A 21388-nucleotide genomic window follows, 5' to 3' on the forward strand; every position below is an offset into this window, starting at 1 on the left:
ACACCTGTTAGGATGGCTAATATCAAAAACAAAACAAAAGTGTTGGTGCAGATGAGGAGAAATTAGACCCTTGTACATTGCTAGTAGGAATGTAAAATGGTGCTTACTTTGTGGAAAATGGTATGGCAGTTCCTCAAAAAATTAAATAGAATTACCATATGATCTAGGAATTCCTCTTCTGGTTATTTACCCAAGAGAATTGAAAGCAAGGACTCAAACGTGTTTGTACACATAGCAACATTATTCACAACAGTTAAAAGGTGGAAGCAACCCAGGTATTGACAGATGAACTGAAAAACAAAATGATGTATACCTACAATGGAATATTATTCAGCCTTAAAATGGGGGGAAATTCTGACATGTGCTATAACATGAAGCTTGAAGACATTACACTAAGTGAAATAAGCCAGTTACAAAAGAACAAAAATACTGTATGATTCCACTTACATGAGGTACGTAGAGTAGACAGGTTTATAGAGACAGAAAGTAGGATGGTGATTGTCAGGGGCTGAGGTAAGGGGAAATGGGGAATTCATGTTTACTGGGTACGGAGTATCAGCTGGGGAAGAAGAAAAGGTTCTAGAGATGGATGGTGGTGATGACTGCAGAACAGTGTGAAATGTGTTGAATGTCAAGAACTATACACTTAAAAATGGTTAAAATGGTAAATTTTATGTATATTTTATCACAATAAAAAAGGCATACTTGGGGACTTCCCTGGCGGCACAGTGGCTAAGACTCCGTGCTCCCAATGCAGGGGCCCCGGGTTCAATCCCTGGTCAGGGAACTAGATCCCACATGCATGCTGCAACTGAGAGTTCTCATGCCACAACTAAGGAGCCCACGTGCTGCAACTGAGACCCGCTGTAACCTAATTAATTAATTTATTAATTTTTAAAGGCATACTTATAAATTATTTTTATATCTCAGATATGTATAATAGCACAAGCTTGTAAATCTAAATGGAATCAGTTTATAGTTTGAAAAGACTTTAAATTCTTAACAAGTAAAAGACTTATAGAGAATAAAAAAAATTAAAATAAAAGACATAGAATATGGAAGAAAAAAGTAAATATTAAAGCAAGGTAGGGCTTATTTAAATTGATCTGTGCTTTAAAAAATCATTAGTTTTTGTGTGTGTGTGTTTTTATTCTAGATTACGTTTGGCTTCTTTTGATAGCAGTGGAAAACTAATATGTAGTAGAACAACTGGCTATCAAATACTTACACTTGAAAAGGACCAGGTATGTTTGATTACTTTTCTGTTAATTTTTTCATTATAGTATTTGTCTTTTGACTCCTCTTTTGAAAATTCTTAAGTAGATTTAATGTTTGATTTAAAGATTGGTTTGAGAATTTTTTGAAGGTAAGGATGGAAGTACCATGTTCACTTTTGCATAATTTACTCCATTCTACCAGAAGTGTAACTAAGACCAAAAACAATAATAATAAAAAGAAAACACAATTTGATTTGAGGGGCAGAGCTGACAATAAGGAAATAATTATTCATCCTGAACATGATCTTCACAAAGTTATGAATCTTAATTGTTTTCTCCATTGTGTTCATTAGTGCATTTATTTATACATTAATAACATATCTTAAAGACAATCGAGTGTATCTCCATAGCTCCTAGATATTAAGCAAACATTATCCTCTAGCACAGTAGGTTTCTAAAATGACAGACATCTGTAATGTTCCCCAAATTATCTCTAAAGCCATTTGTTTCTTCATAAATCACATGCATGTAGAAGTTTCAAAATGTCATGATGAAAAAGTAAACCAGTTTCAAAAAGTAAAACGAGAGCTGTTAAAAATCAAGGATGTTTATTTCTAGTAAAGCTAACCACCATTCCAAAAGACATACTGTTTTAATAAAGGGTTTGGAGCCTATGGTTCACATAAATTATTAGAAGTTAGCAGTTTTCCTCAGACTGAAGAGACTCTCATAAAACGTCAAAATTTAGCACTGCAAGGAACCTTGAAGTGATAGTTCTGACCTCACCTACCCTGTATGAGAACTCCTTTAACAGCAGTCTTACGGAGGCTCCTCAACCATTGTTGGAACTCTTAGAGGGAGCTGACTCTGTCGTGTGGTAGGTGTAAGTGAGAAGGTAGGTACATAAGGAGATTCAAATCTGCCTCCATTGGAATTCTCTGTTGGTCCCTCTCACACCATCTGGAGCTGCATGGACAATATCTATCTTTACCTTCAACCTGGAACTTCATTAAAAAACACTGTCATGGCTCAAAGCAGCCAGAGACTTAATTAAAAAGCACCAGGCCAAGATAGTAATTGTATTCCTAGTGTTCCTTGATTTGTTCATTCAGCAAACATTTGTGTCCCTACTTCATGCTAGGTTCTATGCTAGGAGTGGAGGAAATAAAGAGGAGCTTATATAGCTAAGTAGAAGGAGAGGGATGGGCTCAAAGAGTGTGTAACATTCAGGGAAATACCTCTAACCTTTACTGTGGGGTTGGGGACAGGTGTGGTTATTGGGGGAGGGGCAGAGACACAGTTCAGGGGAAACCTCTTCTGGATAAGTTGAAAAGTGAATGGATACCTGAACCAAGCCTCAGATGATGACTAAGATAGTGGCAAGGGGGCTTCCCTAGTGGCGCAGTGGTTAAGAATCCGCCTGCCAATGCAGGGGACACAGGTTCAAGCCCTGGTCCAGGAAGATCCCACATGCCGCGGAGCAGCTAAGCCCGCGCGCCACAACTACTGAAGCCCGTGCGCCTAGAGCCTGTGCTCTGCAACAAGAGAAGCCACCGCAATGAGAAGCCCGTGCACCTCAATGAAGAGTAGCTCCCACTCACCGCAACTAGAGAAAGCCCGCGCGCAGCAACAAAGACCCAACGCAGCCAAAAATAAATAAATAAATAAAATTTAAAAGATAGAGGCAAGGGAGCACATGGGTCATTCAAGGAATGGAGAGGTTTGGAAGAGGAAGGGTTCAGTAGGCGTAGAGCCAGGGCATGATGGGCTATGGATGGAGTTTGGACTTTTTCCTGAGCTCTGTTAGAGAGCTATGGAAGGATTTTAGTTGGGGGGTTGCATATGTGTTTTATGTAGCTTATAGACGTTTGTTATAGAAAAATAGAAAATAAAAATAAACAGAAAAAAAAATCATACATAGTCCACTGAGAGATGACACCGCTGACAATTTTTTCATCACCTATATCTTTTTTCCAAAATTTTATCTTAGTTAACTATTTTGTAGCCTGCTCTTTTTCCACTTTGTTGTATATAGATAGCTTTTCTTGTCAATAAATATATATCCACAACATCATTTTTATTACTGCATAAGAGTTATTTTAGATATACCATAATTTAAATAATGCTTTTTTGGATAAAGTTGATCTTTTTGTTTGTTTTTTTGTTTGTTTTTTCACTATTATAAAAAATGTACATGTATCTTTATATGTTTTTTTGATTTTTTTAAAAGATGAATTCCACAAAGTGGAATTCATGTCAAATAAATGGTGTATATATTTTCTAATGGCCAAATTGCCCTCCAAAAATACTGTCAACTTACACTCCCTCCAGTAGTACAGGAGAGCATACGCAACAAAGTGTATCATTCTTTCTAGTCCTTCTCCCAATATAATAAGTGGAAACAAATCATTTATTTTAGTTTTCATTTGTTTGGTTTCTGATATAGTTGTTTTTTTTATATACTTATTGAACATATTGTGTAAATTGACAGTGTATATTGTTTTTTTAATTAAGGTGTTTGTTTTCTTGTTAATTTTAACACCTTTTATATATTAAGAATAATAACATTTGTGATATGCTATACTTTTTCCATTTTTGTAATTTATCTTTCAGCCTTCATGAAACAATCTATCAGTCTCTTCCTTTAATGAGTTCTTCTTTTGATGTGCTATTTAGGCCTTCTAACTGGGATTATATAGTCATCTGGGTTTTTTTTTTCCTATTCCTTTTATTTTTTCATTGGAGTATTTTGATACATCTAAAGTGTATCAGATGTGTCAATGTATTTGAAATGCCATTTTTATCATATACTATAAGTCCTTATATACTTGGTTTCATTTCTGAGATTTCTGTTTTACTGATTTTATTGTGGAGACAATAATGCTCTGTTTTAATCAGACTCACTTTAAAAAGAATTTTATTACCAGTAATGCAAATTCACCTTCACCCTTCTCTTTTCAAAAATCCCTGGGTTCTTTGTGCATGATTATTCTTCTGTATGGGGTATAGAATCATTTTGTCCAGTTTCCTCTCAAAAAATCCTATGAGGGTTTTGCTGTATACTGTTAAATATAAAGTAATTTGTGAGAAATTGGTATCTTCCCTTCTGGAATATGGTATTTTCTACATTTAATCAGGTCTTCCCTTACGTCTCTAAAATTTAGTTTTCCCCCGTATTTATTCTTAAATGTTTCCTGGAAGTATAATGCTAGGTATTTTATATTTTAATTACTAACATGAAATGAATCTTTTATAAATAGTTTTTGATGACTATAGGAAAGCTAGTGATTTTTATATATTTATTTTAAAACTATCCCTCTTACAGGACTATGCTAACTAGATTTGCATTATAGAAGGATCTCTCAGAAATGTGTAAGAAGGATTAGAAACATGATAGTGGCAGAAGACAATTTAGAAGCTATTGCTATAATCCATATCAGAAATGATGAGAACCTTATGGAAGGTAGCAATGAAGATGAAGAAATGTTGATGGGTTCTAGAAATAAAGGGGTGCAATTGATTGAATTTGGTGGTTAAGTATGTGTGAGGGTGAGGAAAAAAGTCAAAGATAGTACCTGGTTTTGTGACTTGGGCAACTTAATTATAGTGGTAATAATAATCCTTCCTATAATTCCTGATATTTGAATTATAAGAAGAAAAATGAACGTGACTTAAAGTGAGGGTGAAGAGATGATGAATTCAGTTTAAAGCATATTTAATTTGAAGGCATTGAGGTGAGAATTTGATAGACCAGTGGATAAATGGGTCTGGAGTTTATAAGCAATGCCTGAGCTAGAAATAATGATTGGATGAGATAAGCGACGGGAAAATATGTCAAGAATATGACAGGAGGGAAACCTAGGGAACACTGGTCTTTAAGGGGTGGGCAAAAAAAGTAACCTGGTGAGACATTTAAGAGCTGGGATGGGGAATCAAAGCCAATTGCAAGGGTGAAAGTATAGATGGCACAGAAAGAAAGGAAAGAATAGGTAGTATTCAATAGCTGATGATTTGAATTTGAGCTGCTTTATGTCTAAGTGAAGATTTCTAGTAGGGAATTGGATGTATGGATCCTGGAATTTAGACCTATAAATAAAATGTAGGGCAGTAATAGAGCTATAGTACAGGTAAGTAGCATGAGCCTCAGAGAAGCAGAGAAGATAGAAATAACGGTCTGGAAACAGAGATGAAAACCCAGGAAGATACCACCACTCTGTCTGATGCTCTGATGTGTAGACTTCACTGCTTCCACTGCATAGTGGAAGAAGGAAAATGGAGCTTTTCTATAAAGGTGCTTCAATGCAAATGTAGGTGTAAATTGAGCCCTCAGGTGGAGTTAAAGGTTTGATGAAGCTAGAATTAGATCTGTCTAGTTTGGGGAGGGGAAATGGGGATTAATACAGTTCAATATTCAGAAATTGGTATGTCCATTCAGCCCCCAAGTGATGTCCGCATGGATCCCTTCTTTTCCCAGAGTTGGCCCTTTGATCTACTCTCCCCCACCAACCTTAACTATATTCAGATACCAGAATACTAATCTTCCTTGGAGTCTTTGTTTGGTCGTGGTAGAGAATCTTGCTTTTGTCATCAGATACACATATCGTCAAAGCATATGTCCTCAACAAACTTAGTAAATGTGCCTTCACTCAGGTTATCGCTACAAATATGGACTAGTCCAGGGTGACTCAAGCATCTAAAGATCAACTATGCTTTGACATAATTGCTCTCTGCTTAACCCTGTTAGCACCATCAGCCCAGGTGATTGCCTCACCTGACCTATCATCGTATCCATTTTGTTCACTAACTTTAAAAAAAAAAAAAAAACCACTTTGCCCATTTTGGAGAACATAGAGATTGTGTGTGTGTCACATTTCTATTCCCTACCTTATTTATCCAAATTTATCTTGCTGCTCCCCCAACACAGAGGCTGTGTCCAGTTGAGCCTTTGTCAGTCACTTAAATGTTCCAGTTTTAGTCCCTCTTCATTGCAGGAGCACATGCTGCAGTAAAAAATTTTAAATTCTAGATTTAAACAGTATTTTAACAGTATATTCTCCAAAATGTATAAAGGTGAAACTAATGCGTATTATTTCAGTATCCAAGTATTTAAAAAGTAGGAGTTCTCATGTCAGTGCTACTGCTTATATTCTGAGGATTTATTCTGTTCGCCAAATACTGCTGGTAAAGGGTTCCAGAGATCTGTAGCATGAGTGAGTGAGGGTTCCATTCGTCGCTCTCAGGTGTAGTATCAACTCCTGTCTCTGTGGAATTTCAGGTCATTCTCATGTGTATTGATGTAACTGAACCTGACATTGATTTTACATGATAATGTATTTTAGGTTCCAAGAGACAAATAACATGTTTGCATTAGAGACAGTGGGAAATCTTAGACAAGAGTGGGAACCATGCTTATTGGTGATAATAATGACTCCCCACCTTTATCCCAAGTATTTGCTATACATATAGACCATCAGACGTTGAAGCCAAATGAGAAGTGTGTGTATTTGTGCACTGTATCTGTTCATAAAATATGTAGTTACTTGATAGAAATTTTTCAGTAATGAAAATTACTACCATTATTTATTACTTAATATATAGCTGGCTTTGTGAGCCCTCTGTATGCATTGTCTCATTTAATCCTCAGTGTAATCATATGAGGTAGGTACTCTTATTGTCCCCTTTTACAGTGAGGAAGCTGTAGTTGATAAGGTCAGTGACTTGCCCAAGGTCACACAGCTAGTGGGTGGGAGTTTTGAGATTTGAGCAGTGACTCTCAGACTCCAGATGCATACTTTTAACCACCATACTAACCTTCAGTTTACTCAGTTCAACAGTTTGGTTTTATTTTTATAATATTACTATTATTATTAAAGCAACAAATTTGTTTTATAGGAACAAGTAGTGATGAACTTGGACAGCAGGCTTCTGATCTTCCCTTTATATATCTGCTGTAACTTCCTGTATATATCGCCAGAAAAAAGAACTGAAAATAATCATCCAGAAAATCCAGAAAACTGAGGATCTCATCAGTTGGAAACAGTAGCACTTTGTAAACTTTTTTGGCCAGCTTTAATTTAATGGCCCTGCAGATACTCACATCTAAGGTGACTAACAGTGACAAAGGCCTTATGAACTGTTCAGATAATACAGAAGACTATTCTTATCCTCATTACATTTCTATGCATATATAAAAAAACATTTTAAAGCCAAGAAAATATCTGTCAAACCGTTTGTTATAAAGATGTCGACTCATGCTTTTTAATTTGGCATCAGTAGAAAATTGCCGTAGGTAAATTTCACATTTCTCTGCAACCAAATATAGAGTTAATTTTTAGCTTGAACTTTGATCCTACCTAATGTTAGTGAACCTCAATTATCCATCTGTAAGTTTTATTTTTATTTGGCTAAAAGAATGCTAAAGGAATAATTTGAATGGCCAATTATAAATGCTGTTTCAGTTGGTGTGTTTAAAGCTGTCCTTTTAATTTTTTCAACTGCTCTTTATGATTCCTGCTCCTAGTCAAATATTCTTCCAATCTATATATGTTTTTAATCATTAAATTTTTTTTCATGGTTTTGAAGACTGAGGAACTTTTTATTTAACGTAAGCATTTTCATGCTATTTTATTTTGCTTTTTATTGATATTTAGCTTTCCTAGGATTTTAACAACAAAAAAATCAGGTTCAGACTTTCAAATGAACTTGGATGGGGGAGAAAATCAGTTGGATTCTGAGGATATTCCTTTGCCTTACATGGTCTTTTCTTTGACATGCTGTACAACTCTATTATTAGGTCACAGATTATTTATGTACCAAATATTACACTTTAAACATTCTCATATTCTGTGATCTTTTTATTTATGTTCAAATTTTAGTTGGGAATCCTATTTCCTACTTAAGCTCAGGACTTTATAACCTCTGAATTGAGTGCCTTTGAGTTACACATGCTATTAGAAATCTCATAGTAAATGTAAATAAGGTCGGAGGATATCATATAGAAGCTGATAATAAAACAATGTACAAATAGAACTTATTTTTGTCAAAAATGAGATGTACATTTGTCATGATTTATATATGTTGGTTTCTTGTGTTTACTGCTATTTTGAAAATAGCCATGCTCATCGTCTTTCCAGTCAGAGTGAGTACTTTTTGTGGTTAATGTATATTTTTAGTATGTTCTAAGAAAAATGGGAATTACTTTTGTGTATCTGTACAAATCAATACCCATTTGGAAAAAAGAATCAGCCATTATATAAAATGAGCAAAAAAAAAAAAAATTAGGTGAAACCAGAATTTTTTTTCCAAGTTAGATTTTTTCCAATTAGATTTAACTTTTAGAATTCATTGCTAGTTTTTCTTCCTTAGTGATATGTCCATAGATTCATAAATCACTTTTGTCTTTTCAAAATTCATCCTCATGGTAGATTTAAAGGAAGCTTTTAAATGCCTTCCCTATCTCCACCCCTAGAACTGTAGTAAAAAATCCAATAATTTGGCTGTATTGAGGCTTCATTTCTTGTTTTTGTATTTGGCTATAACTATATCTCTTTCATGAGATGCTTTTGTTTTTTTCCTATCTTATGGTAACATCAGAGGTTCCTCACCCTTACATATTAAAAAATATAAATGCCAAACAAATTGAATTCTTTGAATAATTGAATTTTTCCAAATCTTGGGAGTAAAGATACTTAAAATTTGAGTATATTAGTAAGATTATTTCATTTCACTTATATGAATTAATCAAAGTGGAATTACATATGGTTCCTGTCCGTTCTTTGTTTCCTGGCCAAATTGCTTATGTCATTCACAGATAAAATAATTATTTGTTCAGTCATAAGTAGGTTGTGTTCTCATTGGAGAAACTGGTAATTGTCAGCTAGTACTTCACATTGATAGTAAAGATCTGCTTCTGTTTTCTTACCAAATACTTTAATGTTTGCATACTTTTCATTCTTTATAATTGGAATATTTTCAATAAAGTATTAAAAGTGTCAGCTGAAGTATCATATAAACTATTATATATGAAGGTGTTTGTCAGCTTTTGCCTTATAACCTTTGCCAAGTCTTTTTTTAAGCTGCAAGGGCTAGAAAACAATATTTACCCACTAATAATTATTTTTACTTGGCTATCAGTAAAGAAGAGGTCCTTAAGAGAAAATGTTCTAGAGTTCCATGCTAAATTATTAAAGAGAGATATGAGTGTACCTTTCCTTTTTTTTTTTTCCTTAAATAAATTTGGCTTGAAACTTAGCAAGGTAGGCAAAATTAAATGAATGTTGTAGTCATTAGCTTTTTAACCAAGTGTTTAGCAGCCAACATTTTATCGCATTTCAGGTCTTTAAATAGGATTTATTGCCATCATTAATGAGCAGATTTCAACATCAAATACAAAATTAGGGTTACCAAGAGTCACTGTGGCTATCTAAATTTAAGTTAATTAAAATTAAATAAAATTTATTAAAATTTACTTCCTCAATCACACTAGACCCATTGTAAGTGCTTAGTTAACCACATGTAACTAGTGTCTACTGTATTGGACAGTGCAGATATAGAATATTTCCATCATTGCAGAAAGTTCTGTCCAACAAAGGTGATCTAGAATATTGGACTGTTAACGCTGAAACTATGTCAGGAGTTATATTCCCTTAAAGATGAACCCATGTAAAGAATAGAAAGGATAATAGAGCCAGGGGTGCAAATGGTAGATAACTTGTCAATCACCTAGAATGATGTGTTGAATCATAATTTCAAGCAATGTGGACCTAAATCACTTGACTACATTAAAAAACAAAAGTCATAGTACAGTTTCATCCCAACCACAGAGTTTGCAGTTCTTCCCAAACACGGTACAGGGATACAAAAGCAAAAAAACCTCAAACATCATCAATCACTGTTAACTAGTGGTCAGACTGCATCTAATTAGGGGGAAATTACTGACTCAACAACATGCATCCATTTGTAATGATAAAGTAGGACAGCTTTGTAAAGGCTGGTGATTTTACATAAAATAGGACTAGAAGAGGTAAAACAAAGTTTAACCAAGGCTAAAAATAGTACATTTGCAGGAATCACAGATGGTTAATGTTGATTCTTATGTAAAGTACATACATACTTTACAGCTTGCCTTTACTGAAAAATTGCTGTCTGGTTGGGGAGGGAACTTACAAGCAAGTGTGATCACAAGTGTTGACAGTACCCCAGCCCTACTACACTCAAAACCCATTAAAATGGCCATTAGAATGAGAGAAACTCAGGCAGGTATTGAAAACAGGATTTTTCTTCCAGATACAGTGCTGGATAATCTGCATTCTGAGAGGGCAACTTGATCAGTAAATAAGGAAGCCCTAGCAGAATACAGTTTCTATCCCACATCTTAAAGGGGGAGGAGCCACTTAGAGATATACCACTTCTTTTCCTGCCTATGGTTAATCTCAGGGCTGTCCCTTTAGGAAACTTACTCCTTTGGTTTTTTTCTTTCTCTTCTGTACTTTACTTTTTTTTCCTCTATACTCACACCAATATTTTAAACATGCTTAAGTTTCTCCCATCTGAAAAACCTTCTACATTTACCTCCACCCACTGCCATATTTTGCCCTGCATAAGCCAAACTTCTCAAGAGAGTTATGCAGGGAATTCCCTGGTGGTCCAGTGGTTAAGACTGCGCTTTCACTGCCTTTCACTGCCTTTCACTGCCATGGACCTGGGTTCGATCCCTTGTGGCGGAACCAATATCCCACAAGTCGTGTGGGGCAGCCAAAAAAAAAAAGGTTATGCAAGTTCTCTCTCTACTGCAAAAGCCATTCACAACCCAACTCCACTAAAACTGAGTCAGCAAAGACTTTGTTGCTAAATCCTTTAGGTTAGATGTGGGTTTTTTTTTTTCATTCCTTTTAACATTTAAAATTAACCGCTTTGTTTTCCTTAAAAACAGCAGCCTTCTCTTAAAACTTCTCTGACCTCACACTCAATGGGTTTTCCTTCTCTTTCTCTGGCTCCCCCTTAGTCTCCTTTTGGGGTTCTTCCTCTAGCTGTCTCCAGGCCCTTTTCTCTCAGCCTCCCCAGGGTGGTTTCATGCACTCTCATGGCTTCAAATGAACATCTATGTTCTGACGATTCCTTTTTTTGGAATCAAAAAATCAGCCTAGATCTCTTTTCCAAGCTCCAGATACACATCTAGTGGGCATCTCCTTTTGGGTGTTCAGAATGGCACCTCAGATTAGTATGTCCAAGATCTGAACATATGGTCTTTACCCAAAACTTAACATTATGTGCCTTAGCAAATGATGCTACCATCTACCCAGTTTCACAAACCAGAAACCTGGATGTCATTGTTGAATCTTATAATTCTCTCATTCTCTGCATCCAAAAATCAAGTTTTTCCAGTTTTATCAATTACTTCTCAAATTCAGCCACTTTTCACCTTACCTACTGATACCACTCTAGTACAGGCCACTGGAGTTTCCAATCTAGATTATTGTACCATCCTCCCTAGGTGTTCTCCCCCTGTAGTCAAGTCTCCAGTTACCCAAAGTGTTCTCTGAATAAACTCAAATGTGATTCCCTCCAGTCCTCAAAGCCCTTCAAAGGCTATTGCTTTTGCCTCAGGATAACTCTACCATAGCTTACAAGGCTTCTAGTCTTGTCTTTACATTTCACTCCTTGCTGCCTAGAACATTTCTTTAGTTCTCTACTTTTAGCCTGTCTGCTCCCTTGCCTCTTGCCCTGGCATATGCAGTCTCCTCCGCCCAATCTCTTCCACCTGTCCACACCACAAAAGTCACCCCATTTGACCTGGCTAATTTCTACTCATCCCTAAGGTCTCGTTTGGACATCATTTCCTCCTGGAAACTTTTCTTGAGAAGCTTTCCCCTCATACCAGTTAGGTAGCCACTTTATGTGCATTCATAATATCTTGTTCTGCCCCTCTCAATGCATCTTGACACTTCTTGTTTGTATCCCTCACTGGACTGCAAGCTACTCAAGAGCAGAGTTGTTTTTTTCATTGATTAATTCTCTGGCATATAGGTGTGCAATAAACATTTGTGTGAATAATTGTATTAATCATGCCATTTTTATTTCTTTCGTTTTCTGCTGTTTTGACATCTGGGGCCTTGCTGAGACTGCCCTTCCCAGGGCTAGCTAATTTCTAGAGATAGCAAAAGACTCCCCTTCTGAGTGTGCCTTTCATATGCAAACCAGCCAGGGGAAAAAGCCCGTACTCTCCTACCACCTCCTTTATCAAGCTCACAAGCCAAGGCATTTTTCCTCTGCTATAATGACCCCAGGGCCAGGTAACAGCTCTGGACAGCCCCTAAATCCCAAGGCCCGCTGCAATTATTCAAACTAGTCAGTGTTAAACCTACCTAGCCTGCTTCCCAGCCTCTGCTATTCCCTCCCACAAAACTCAGTAAAAGCTCTCAACCATGCTTTCTTTCCCCTTTCCCCCTCTGCCTTCTGACCCACCCTAGTTCTTCCCCGGGTGGACTTAAAACTATTTGCGTATGCTATGTTTACAATTGGTTTGGTATGAAATATTTTATGCATGTGGACAAGACAGTCGGAAAGAAAAACGGGGGGTGGAGGAATGAGAACTGTGTTAGGGTGGTTTATATATGGCTTTTTCCAGACATTTCTATAATAACATCAGGCAACACATTTTAACGCCCACCGTGGACAAAGAAGATGGGGAAGCCACCTCGAAACGGGGGTTGAAACAGCAGACAGGACAACTCTGCTCTCAAAGAAAACTCAGAGCTCGGAAGAGGCGGCGTCGGGCCGCGGCCGCGTGATTCTGCGCAAGCGCAGCACCGCCCGCCTGCCTTAGAAGCCGGAACTCTGGCGACTCGTTTCGACGCTTCCCAGGCTGCAGGGAAAGCTCAGTTCCCCGCCCTCCCGGAAGTTGTTGCACAGTCGTTTCCGGGGTGGCGTGAGGTTGGGGAGGACTCCGAATGGGTCGCAGCCGCAGCCGGTCCCCGCGGAGGGGTGAGTCCAGAAGCAGTTCTGAGGGTCTGGTCAGCTCTGTTGAAGACCCGTCCCCCCTTTTGTTCCCAGTCCAAGGGCCGCGGAGAGGGGGGACCTTTTCACAGGAGGAGAAGAGAGGGGGTGGATGGGGAACGAAGACCTGGGCCCTACACGCTTCAGCCCTCGGATTTGAAGGCAGTTTTTTTTCCCAAGTTGGGGTTTCGCCGACTCTTTGTCACCCTCATACAGTAACTGTTGTTGTACGTGTGGCTGGGGAATGTAGAGTCAGGCCACGGTTCCCTTAATTTCTGGGTGACCGATTGCAAGTCATTCAGCCTTCCTGCGTCCGAATTCCCGTAATTAGACATTGAGGGTAATATTGCTTACCTTTAAAAACTGAAGTGAGAATTGATGCCACACTGCGTAACACTCAGCATGTGATACCGCCAGGTTCTTAAATGCTCAGGGTTTCCTTCCCAGTTTATAGTAGGGAAATCGATGGTTAGGAGTTTGCGTGCAGGGAGCTCACCTCGTAATGTCTTCTGGCCCCAGCCCCATGAAGGGGGTAGTGAGAGGTAGACAAGCCAGGACTTGGATCGGGAGATGTCACGTAGTCCCTCGATTCTGCCCCCTCGTTAGTTCTTATCACCTTCAGCTAATCAGGGTTGATCTTAAAAGTTAAATGAGCCCTCGAGCCACATAGGGCTATTGAGCACTTAACATGTTGTCAATCCGAATTGAGAACTGCTGTTTAAGTGTCGAATACACACCGGATTTCCTTGATTTAATGCGGAAAAAAGAAAGAATAAAGTGTCCATTTTTTTATAATGAGCACATGTTGAAATGCTAATAGTTTGGATATATTGGGTTAAATCTATACTGTTAAAATTAATTTCATGCGTCTTTTTTACTTTTTTAATGTGACATCTAGAAATGGCGCGCATTATATTACTATTGGTCGGCGCAGCATCCAGTAGATGTTGGAGGTAATTTTCGGCTCTACAATTTTGTGTTTATATTAGAGCGTAGGCGGTCCCGGTCCACCTCCCGAGAGAGAGAACGCAGGCGCCGAGAAAGGTCCCGGTCCCGAGAGCGAGATCGGAGAAGAAGCCGCTCTCGATCCCCGCACAGAAGACGTTCCAGGTAAGTGCAGAAAATAACCAGAAGTTTTACCACAGCTTCGTAGTCGCTGCGCTTGACTCTGTTATCACTTACAAAGGGACTTATAATTTCATGAAATGAGGGGAACTTTATCCCACTTTATTCTAAACCTAACATTCCCACTGATAAAATGGGGTTGATAACATTCCACATAGTAGAGTTGCCGTGAGGAGTAAGTGAGAAATAATACATGAAAAGCACTTAGCAAGAGTAAGAAATAAGTGTTTTGTATTTTTGTCTTTTTTTTTTTTTTAATTAATTTATTTATTTATGGCTGTGTTGGGTCTTCGTTTCTGTGCGAGGGCTTTCTCTAATGGCGGCAAGTGGGGGCCATTCTTCATCGCGGTGCGCGGGCCTCTCACTATCGCGGCCTCTCTTGTTGCGGAGCACAGGCTCCAGACGCGCAGGCTCAGCAATTGTGGCTCACGGGCCTAGTTGCTCCGCGGCATGTGGGATCCTCCCAGACCAGGGCCCGAACCCGTGTCTCCTGCATTGGCAGGCGGATTCTCAACCACTGCGCCACCAGGGAAGCCTGCCTTTTTTTTTTTTAATTAACTTTTGGTGATAATAATTTATTCAAGTATATAATCAAGAATGAGATCTTGGAAGAATGTTAGAAGTAGACTCGGATTCTTTTTGTTTTTTAATAAATTTATACATTAATTTATTTATTTTTGGCCGCGTTTGGTCTTTCTTGCTGCATGCAGGCTTCTTATTGTTATGGCTTCTCTTGTTGCGGAGCACCGGCTCTAGGCACGCAGGCGTCAGTAGTTGTGGCTCACGGGCTCTAGAGCGCAGGCTCAGTAGTTGTGGCCCACGGGCTTAGTTGCTCCATGGCATGTGGGATCTTCCTGGCCTAGGGATCGATCCCGTGTCCCCTGCATTGGCAGGTGGATTCTTAACCACTGCGCCGCCAGGGAAGTCCTTGGACTCTGATTCTTAATAAGCATCACACATTTGTTTCGTTGCTTTTTTCTGCCTTACAGAAAATTTTTTTGCCCTAGCTATACTGAGTGTAACTGATGATTAAACAATAAATAATTTTTTGCTAACAGGGCCTAGGCAGAACCTTCTTCCTCATTCTGCTTTGGGGAACAAATTCCTGGTGCTCTAGAGCCTGGCTTTTGTTCAGCCTTTACCTTGCAGGCACTTATGTATATCTGTGCTCATCAACACAAGTCACCAGGTATGTCTCTGTTTCTGACATCTTAACTTACTAAATTTTAGGTCCCCAAGACGACATAGATCCACATCTCCTTCCCCTTCTCGACTAAAAGAAAGAAGAGATGAGGAGAAGAAAGAAACAAAAGAAACAAAGAGCAAAGAACGTCAGATAACTGGTAATGTTATTAGATAAATAACTGTAGGAAAAGTACAGCCATGTTTAGATAACTTCAATTATGATAAAATTATAAAAGTATAATTTTTGAACATTTAACTATTAAGTTTTTTATAGTGTTGATTGCATGTAGTTTTGAGATGTTGTTTTAATTGTACCTTAGTTGCTGGTTATCTGGTGCTCTAGATACAAGAAAGACAGTTAAAAACATGAGAATATTATATTTTGGAAGTATCGTCAAAACTAGTGGTCTGTCTGATATTAAAGGTGGTCCTTCCTAAAGGCTCCAAGCATGTCCTTTTTTAAATATTTATTTATTTATTTTTGGCTGTGTTGGGTCTTCATTGCCGAGTGGGGGCCACCCTTCATTGCAGTGCGTGGGCTTCTCATTGCAGTGGCCTCTCTTGTTGCTGAGCACGGGCTCCAGGCACGTGGGCTTCAGTAGTTGTGGCTCGCGGGCTCTAGAGCGCCGGCTCAGCAGTTGTGGTGCACGGGCTTAGTTGCTCCGTGGCATGTGGGATCCTCCCAGACCAGGGATCAAACCTGTGTCCCCTGCATTGGCAGGCAGATTCCTATCCCCTGTGCCACCAGGGAAGCCCCCAAGCATGTCCTTTTAAGCAGTCTCTTATGATGGAGGATGGAGAGCGCAATCCTTCCTTGCCCCTTAAGTTATATGCTATTGAAATTGAGGAGTTTCTTTCATTAAACTCAAGTCTTTAGCTAATTGTTTAGTATATTCTCTGCTGGTAAGCCACCTCTCTTTTTATATGTATAGAATGATAGAGTTTAAAATTTTATCACTTATTTTTGTAGAGGAAGACTTGGAGGGCAAAACAGAGGAAGAAATAGAAATGATGAAGTTAATGGGATTTGCCTCCTTTGACTCCACAAAAGTAAGTAAAACATGTAGCCAGTTAAGTATTCTTATTTGAATTGATCTGTCCCATTTTTCCATATTCTTTTACTATCACTTGTAATTTCTTCCACTGATACAAGTTTTTTGTTAGAAGACAGTAACTATCTGTGTGAAGGGGTTGAAAGCAAAGAGAAGGAAGTGGTGAGCTGCCATTGGAATTCAGGGAGTATTTGCCTGGGATATTTGAGTTAGATCTTAAAGGGCCAGTAGAGGTGATCAGACAAAGAAGAGGAGGAAGATCATTTGAAGCAGAGGGAAAAGCTCATGACAATGCCATGTAGGCATTAAAGAGCATAGAGTATTGTGGGAATTTCAAATTCAGTGACTAGTGAAAGCGTGCTGGTGGGCTGGTGGCTACAAATGAGGCTAGAAATAGAGGTGGGAGGCAAATCGCAGAAGGCTTGTGATATCCTTAGCCATGCTGAGGAACTTAGAGTTGATTCTTTAGGTGATGAGAGGAAGCAGTGGTTTTTAAGCAAGGGAGTAACAGATTATATGTGTGTTTTAGAGTGATGGTCTGGGGCTTCATGGAGGACAAATGGGAGGCTGAGAGAACTGCCGTCGTGCAGTGAAAGATGATGAAGGCCTGAACTGAGAAGAGGGGCTGGAATATTGAGAACCATTCAGGAACCAGAGTTAGTGGTGGTGGGATGGAGGTGAGTAGTCAGTGATGACTCTGAAGTGTCAGGCTGATAGGGTTAACCAAAGAAAGGATTATAGGAAGGGGAAATGCTGTGAAACAGAACCAAGCGCAGCTGCCAGATAAAGATGGCATTGCGTAGTTGCATGCATATCTCATAGCTCAGAAGAGGGGTTGACAGGAGTTTGAATGCTCTCTAGCCCTGATCTTAATACTGGAGAGAATAAGGAAGTAGGGGAGGCAAAAGCGGGAGGGATTGTGGAGAGGGAGATGAAGAGAGGGAGGTGGGAGAGAGATAGGGAGATAGGGAAGTACGGCAAAGGGGAGATGGAGGGAGAGAGGAAATCGAATGAAGAGAGAAGGGAGGATAGAGAGAGGAAGCTAGTAAGGATAGGCAGGGAGAGTGTGTGGAGAGAGAGAAAATATATTTTTAAAACTTTCTTTTATAGAATTTTAAGTCCTTTTAATTTTGCAAATTGAAGTTGGAGTTTTTGAGGAGAGTTGTCAAAAATAATTCACTTCCCCTAATCTTGTGTTCCATTGAGTTGTGAATGGAGTGGGGTAATCTCAGGTGCTATAAGAGTTTCTTTCTAACTGATGTGATTATGTGGGGTTCCCATGTATTTTTTTAAATGACAGTGTATGACCTAAGAGGAGTACCAGAGGCATGACTGTTTTGAGGTGAGAAAATTAAGAATGCGCTCTTGTTCTCACAAATGGTTATGTGAACCCCATTTTAGAATTTAATGCAGTTTATGTCTCAGGTTTTTTTCTTGAATATACCAAACCCTTATTTGTTATTCAAAAGAGCATTTTATAAGTGAACTGGTTTATTAATACATATATTGGGTGAATAAAAATATCTCCAAAATGAGACAACTAAATTTTATTGTTTTTAGAATAGTGAAGGACCTTCACTATTAGAATTCTTTTCTCTTTTGGTTTTACTGTTGCCAGACGTTATGTTTGAAATTCCTGAGAATCAGATGTAAAGATGGAGCCACTACTTTTAAATGTAGTCTTTTAAATGTTTGTGTATAAAGGAGAAATTAGGTGAGAATTTATAGATCCCATAAAAATTATGGAGTACCACAAGAACAAATGATGTCAGTTGTTTTTTTAATGACATCTACAAGGATGTTAATTTAATTCGTATGCAGTTGGCTTCATGACTATCAGTTACAAAGTCTCTCAGCTCATTTGTATTTTTCAGTAATGTGTATCTTGTGATATTTCATCATTAATCTATGGTGGCACCTCTTCATATGCCAATGTAGTCACTTATTTTCCCTTCCATTTTAGCATTCCAGAAAGTTTCAAAGTTTGGTTATGCTTATTAATGGATAATTTTCTATTCCAGCATGTAAATGAGAAGAGGGCTAATAATATACAACTGTGCAAATAGTTTTCAAAAATCAGAAAGCCTTTAGTAATTGAACTTAGTAAAAAGGTTAATAACATCATTTACTTTTTTTCCAAGTCATGCCTACCTCCTATTCTTGGGAGGTTAAAATAATACACCTTAAGTAATTTACTCAGTATTCCCCCAGCCCCCAAAATGCAGTGAAAACAGGAATAGAAAAGGAAGACCACATATACTTGTTTTAGCTCAGCTTCAAATATATACCTCACCTGCGCATGCCAGTGGATAAGAATCCTTTTTTTTTGGCCTAACACAGATATCTAATAAGTATGCTAAACAGGGTACACGCCTGTGAGTAATAATAGGGGAGGGAGGTTATGTGTGTGTGCCTGCACATGCACTCATGGTGGCATTAACTGGCAGTGTTCATACATTTAACAGTCATTTTCTGAGTACCTGCAAGTGCAGTAGCCTAGGATGTGACAGTTGCAAAGGTCACTCACACCCATATCCCTCCATCAAGCTCCATATGAGCTTGCAGTCTGACGGGAAATAACATCATGTATATGATGTTATACATCATGATCATGCAGAGTAGAAAATGCAGGGTATTGTGAGGAAAGCACAGTTAACATTCTATGGGAGTTAGAGAAGAGGGTGCTTCCTGGCAGCTGGATCATTTGAATTGGGCCTTGAAGGATGCATAAGAACCAGATGGTTGAAGATTGGATGGGGGTTGGGAAGGCGATTCAGGCATGAGGAACAGAAAGTGGAACAGGTTGAATCAAAAGACCCATAAAGGAATTACTGAAGAAAAAAAAAAAGTCCGAGATACAAGTGATACAACATTAGCATCTGTTATTCTGATTCTTGATTTAAAAATCAAAATTTCAAGGCCTATGTAAGGAATGGGATTTAGATAGGAATGGTAACTGATTTGAGAATGCCATCAGTTAAGGTCATAAGTTAAATTTTTGTGAATGGATTTTTCTAGAGAAAATATCCATAACTTGTATTTGGTTTTTAAGAATTCTTTGACCAGAAAAGGTGAGGCTCTGCTACCCAATTTCCCTGTATGTCTTGCACATAATACATATACCATGAGTGTTTGTTGGTTTGAATATTGGTTTATTTGCTTATGTGTGACTATAAAAAATGTGAACAGAGAGTTATAATGCTTGGGAGATCATGGGATATCATCAGGATCTGAAAATTCTTTCACTCATTGGACTACCTCATGCTTAAATGAATCTTGCCATTAAAGAGGGTCTGTGGGATGCAGCTCTTTGATCAAGGCATATAATATGTTCTTTCTCTGGTGTGTTGTTTGCTCGTTTGTTTGTGTGTGTGTTTTGTTTTTTGGTTTTTGTTTCTTGCTTTTCTCCAGGGGAAAAAGGTGGATGGCTCTGTAAATGCCTATGCCATAAATGTGTCTCAGAAGAGGAAGTATAGGTATGCATAGCTGCCATTATTATGTTTGAACTAATATAAATTATATGCTTGGGAAAGAATTTTTTATGGGATAATGATGTTTGTAGGAAATGTAGCAGTTTTCCAAACAGTCCCTTACTTTAATAGTTTCCATATTGTCCCTTGTCTTAATCTTCCTTGTTTGTATTCTTGTATGTTAAAATAGTTTCACATTTACATGTGAACTAGTAACTATTGTAAAGAAGGGTAGTTGGCTTAAATATTTTAGGGCTCTAAGTAGTTCTTTCTTCAAAATAACATAGTCTCAAGTCTTTAGGCTTTAATTTCATTATAATTACAGGTTTTAAAATAGATTCCTCCTGAATTATTTACCTAAATTGATTGTATAAGGATTTCAACTGTAAATATCCTTCTGTTAAATATAGGTATATTTTATTAATACCACAGAACAAACCAATCCATACTTGAAATCTCACTGAATGAATGGAAAAGTCAAGACATCTTCAAACATTGCCTTTCTCTCTACATTTATCACTGATAAAAGACTAATATTCCAATTAATTTAGAATATGAATAGTGTGATTTGAGACTGCTGTGAGTTAAAGTACCAGAATCATCAACAGTCCATTGTAAAATTACCTTCAATTAAGGTCTTATGGGGAGAACTAGTACAGTGTGAAATCAGATTTGCTTGATGGGTATGTATTTTGAAACTCTTCTCTATTTCCTTAAACTAGCTAGGTGTTTAGTGTTACCTAAAATAAATATGGGTTTTCAGTTGATTTTTTTTAAAGTCTGTAGAATCTTCCCAAATAACATTGAAAGTATATTTCCATACCTCTATTTGGATTTTAACTTTGAATACTTCTTGCCCTAGACTTTGCCATTTTAAAAATGGTTTATAGGTTTAATTTCTGAAGCAAGTGATTACTTCTTTTATAAGACGAATCCAGAATTTTTTTTAATAACAATAAATTTTCTCATCATAGGCAGTACATGAATCGAAAAGGTGGATTCAACAGACCTTTGGATTTTATTGCATGAGAATTGAAATATTGAAGAATGATTTTTTTCCCCTCATCTTGATCAGAACAGTGGATATTGTATTTTGTATTTAATATGCATCAAAAATAGGATCACAGTCCCTCCTCCTTGTAAAGTAAGAAAGTTTTATTTATGATGTGTGTAGTTCACTTACCCTGCCTCAAAAAAAGGTTAAATATTACATTTTTTTCCTTTAGGAAATTTCATTTGGGGCAATCATCAACCCCATTTTTTTGTCCTTATTCCTATGGAAACTGTGTATGTCTTCTTCTTGGATGTTCTTTATGACTTTTTAAAACACATAAGAGTAATTTGG

The 21388-nt window shown here is 37.8% G+C and overlaps 2 protein-coding genes across 3 annotated transcripts in view; both read left to right on the forward strand.

The window, feature by feature from the left end:
• GMCL1 (germ cell-less 1, spermatogenesis associated) overlaps positions 1-8307 on the forward strand; it is a 48963-nt gene extending 40656 nt beyond the window's left edge. The window contains exons 11-12 of one of the 2 annotated variants that reach the window (XM_061210671.1): positions 1157-1244; positions 7110-8307. In XM_061210671.1, the coding sequence (XP_061066654.1) occupies positions 1157-1244; positions 7110-7235 (214 nt within the window). In that variant the 3' untranslated portion in view covers positions 7236-8307. The remainder of the gene's footprint in view (positions 1-1156; positions 1245-7109) is intronic. The other variant, XM_061210670.1, reaches the window with a different exon arrangement.
• A 4784-nt stretch (positions 8308-13091) lies between these two features.
• Positions 13092-21388, forward strand: SNRNP27 (small nuclear ribonucleoprotein U4/U6.U5 subunit 27). The gene is made up of 6 exons (XM_061211340.1): positions 13092-13199; positions 14201-14321; positions 15567-15679; positions 16492-16571; positions 19985-20049; positions 21018-21388. Exons 1-6 carry the CDS (start codon positions 13166-13168, stop codon positions 21070-21072), a joined length of 468 nt encoding a protein of 155 aa, XP_061067323.1. The 5' UTR covers positions 13092-13165; the 3' UTR covers positions 21073-21388.

The sequence above is a fragment of the Eubalaena glacialis genome, chromosome 14, assembly GCF_028564815.1.
Source record: "Eubalaena glacialis isolate mEubGla1 chromosome 14, mEubGla1.1.hap2.+ XY, whole genome shotgun sequence".
Taxonomy (NCBI): Eukaryota; Metazoa; Chordata; class Mammalia; order Artiodactyla; family Balaenidae; genus Eubalaena; species Eubalaena glacialis.

Excerpts from the sequence above, each read along its gene's own strand:
- SNRNP27 (XM_061211340.1), top strand. The coding sequence starts at position 13,166 with ATGGGTCGCAGCCGCAGCCGGTCCCCGCGGAGGG. Across the intron at positions 15,680-16,491 it reads CAAAGAACGTCAGATAACTG|AGGAAGACTTGGAGGGCAAA; the intron begins GTAATGTTATTA and ends TTATTTTTGTAG. Across the intron at positions 16,572-19,984 it reads CCTCCTTTGACTCCACAAAA|GGGAAAAAGGTGGATGGCTC; the intron begins GTAAGTAAAACA and ends GCTTTTCTCCAG.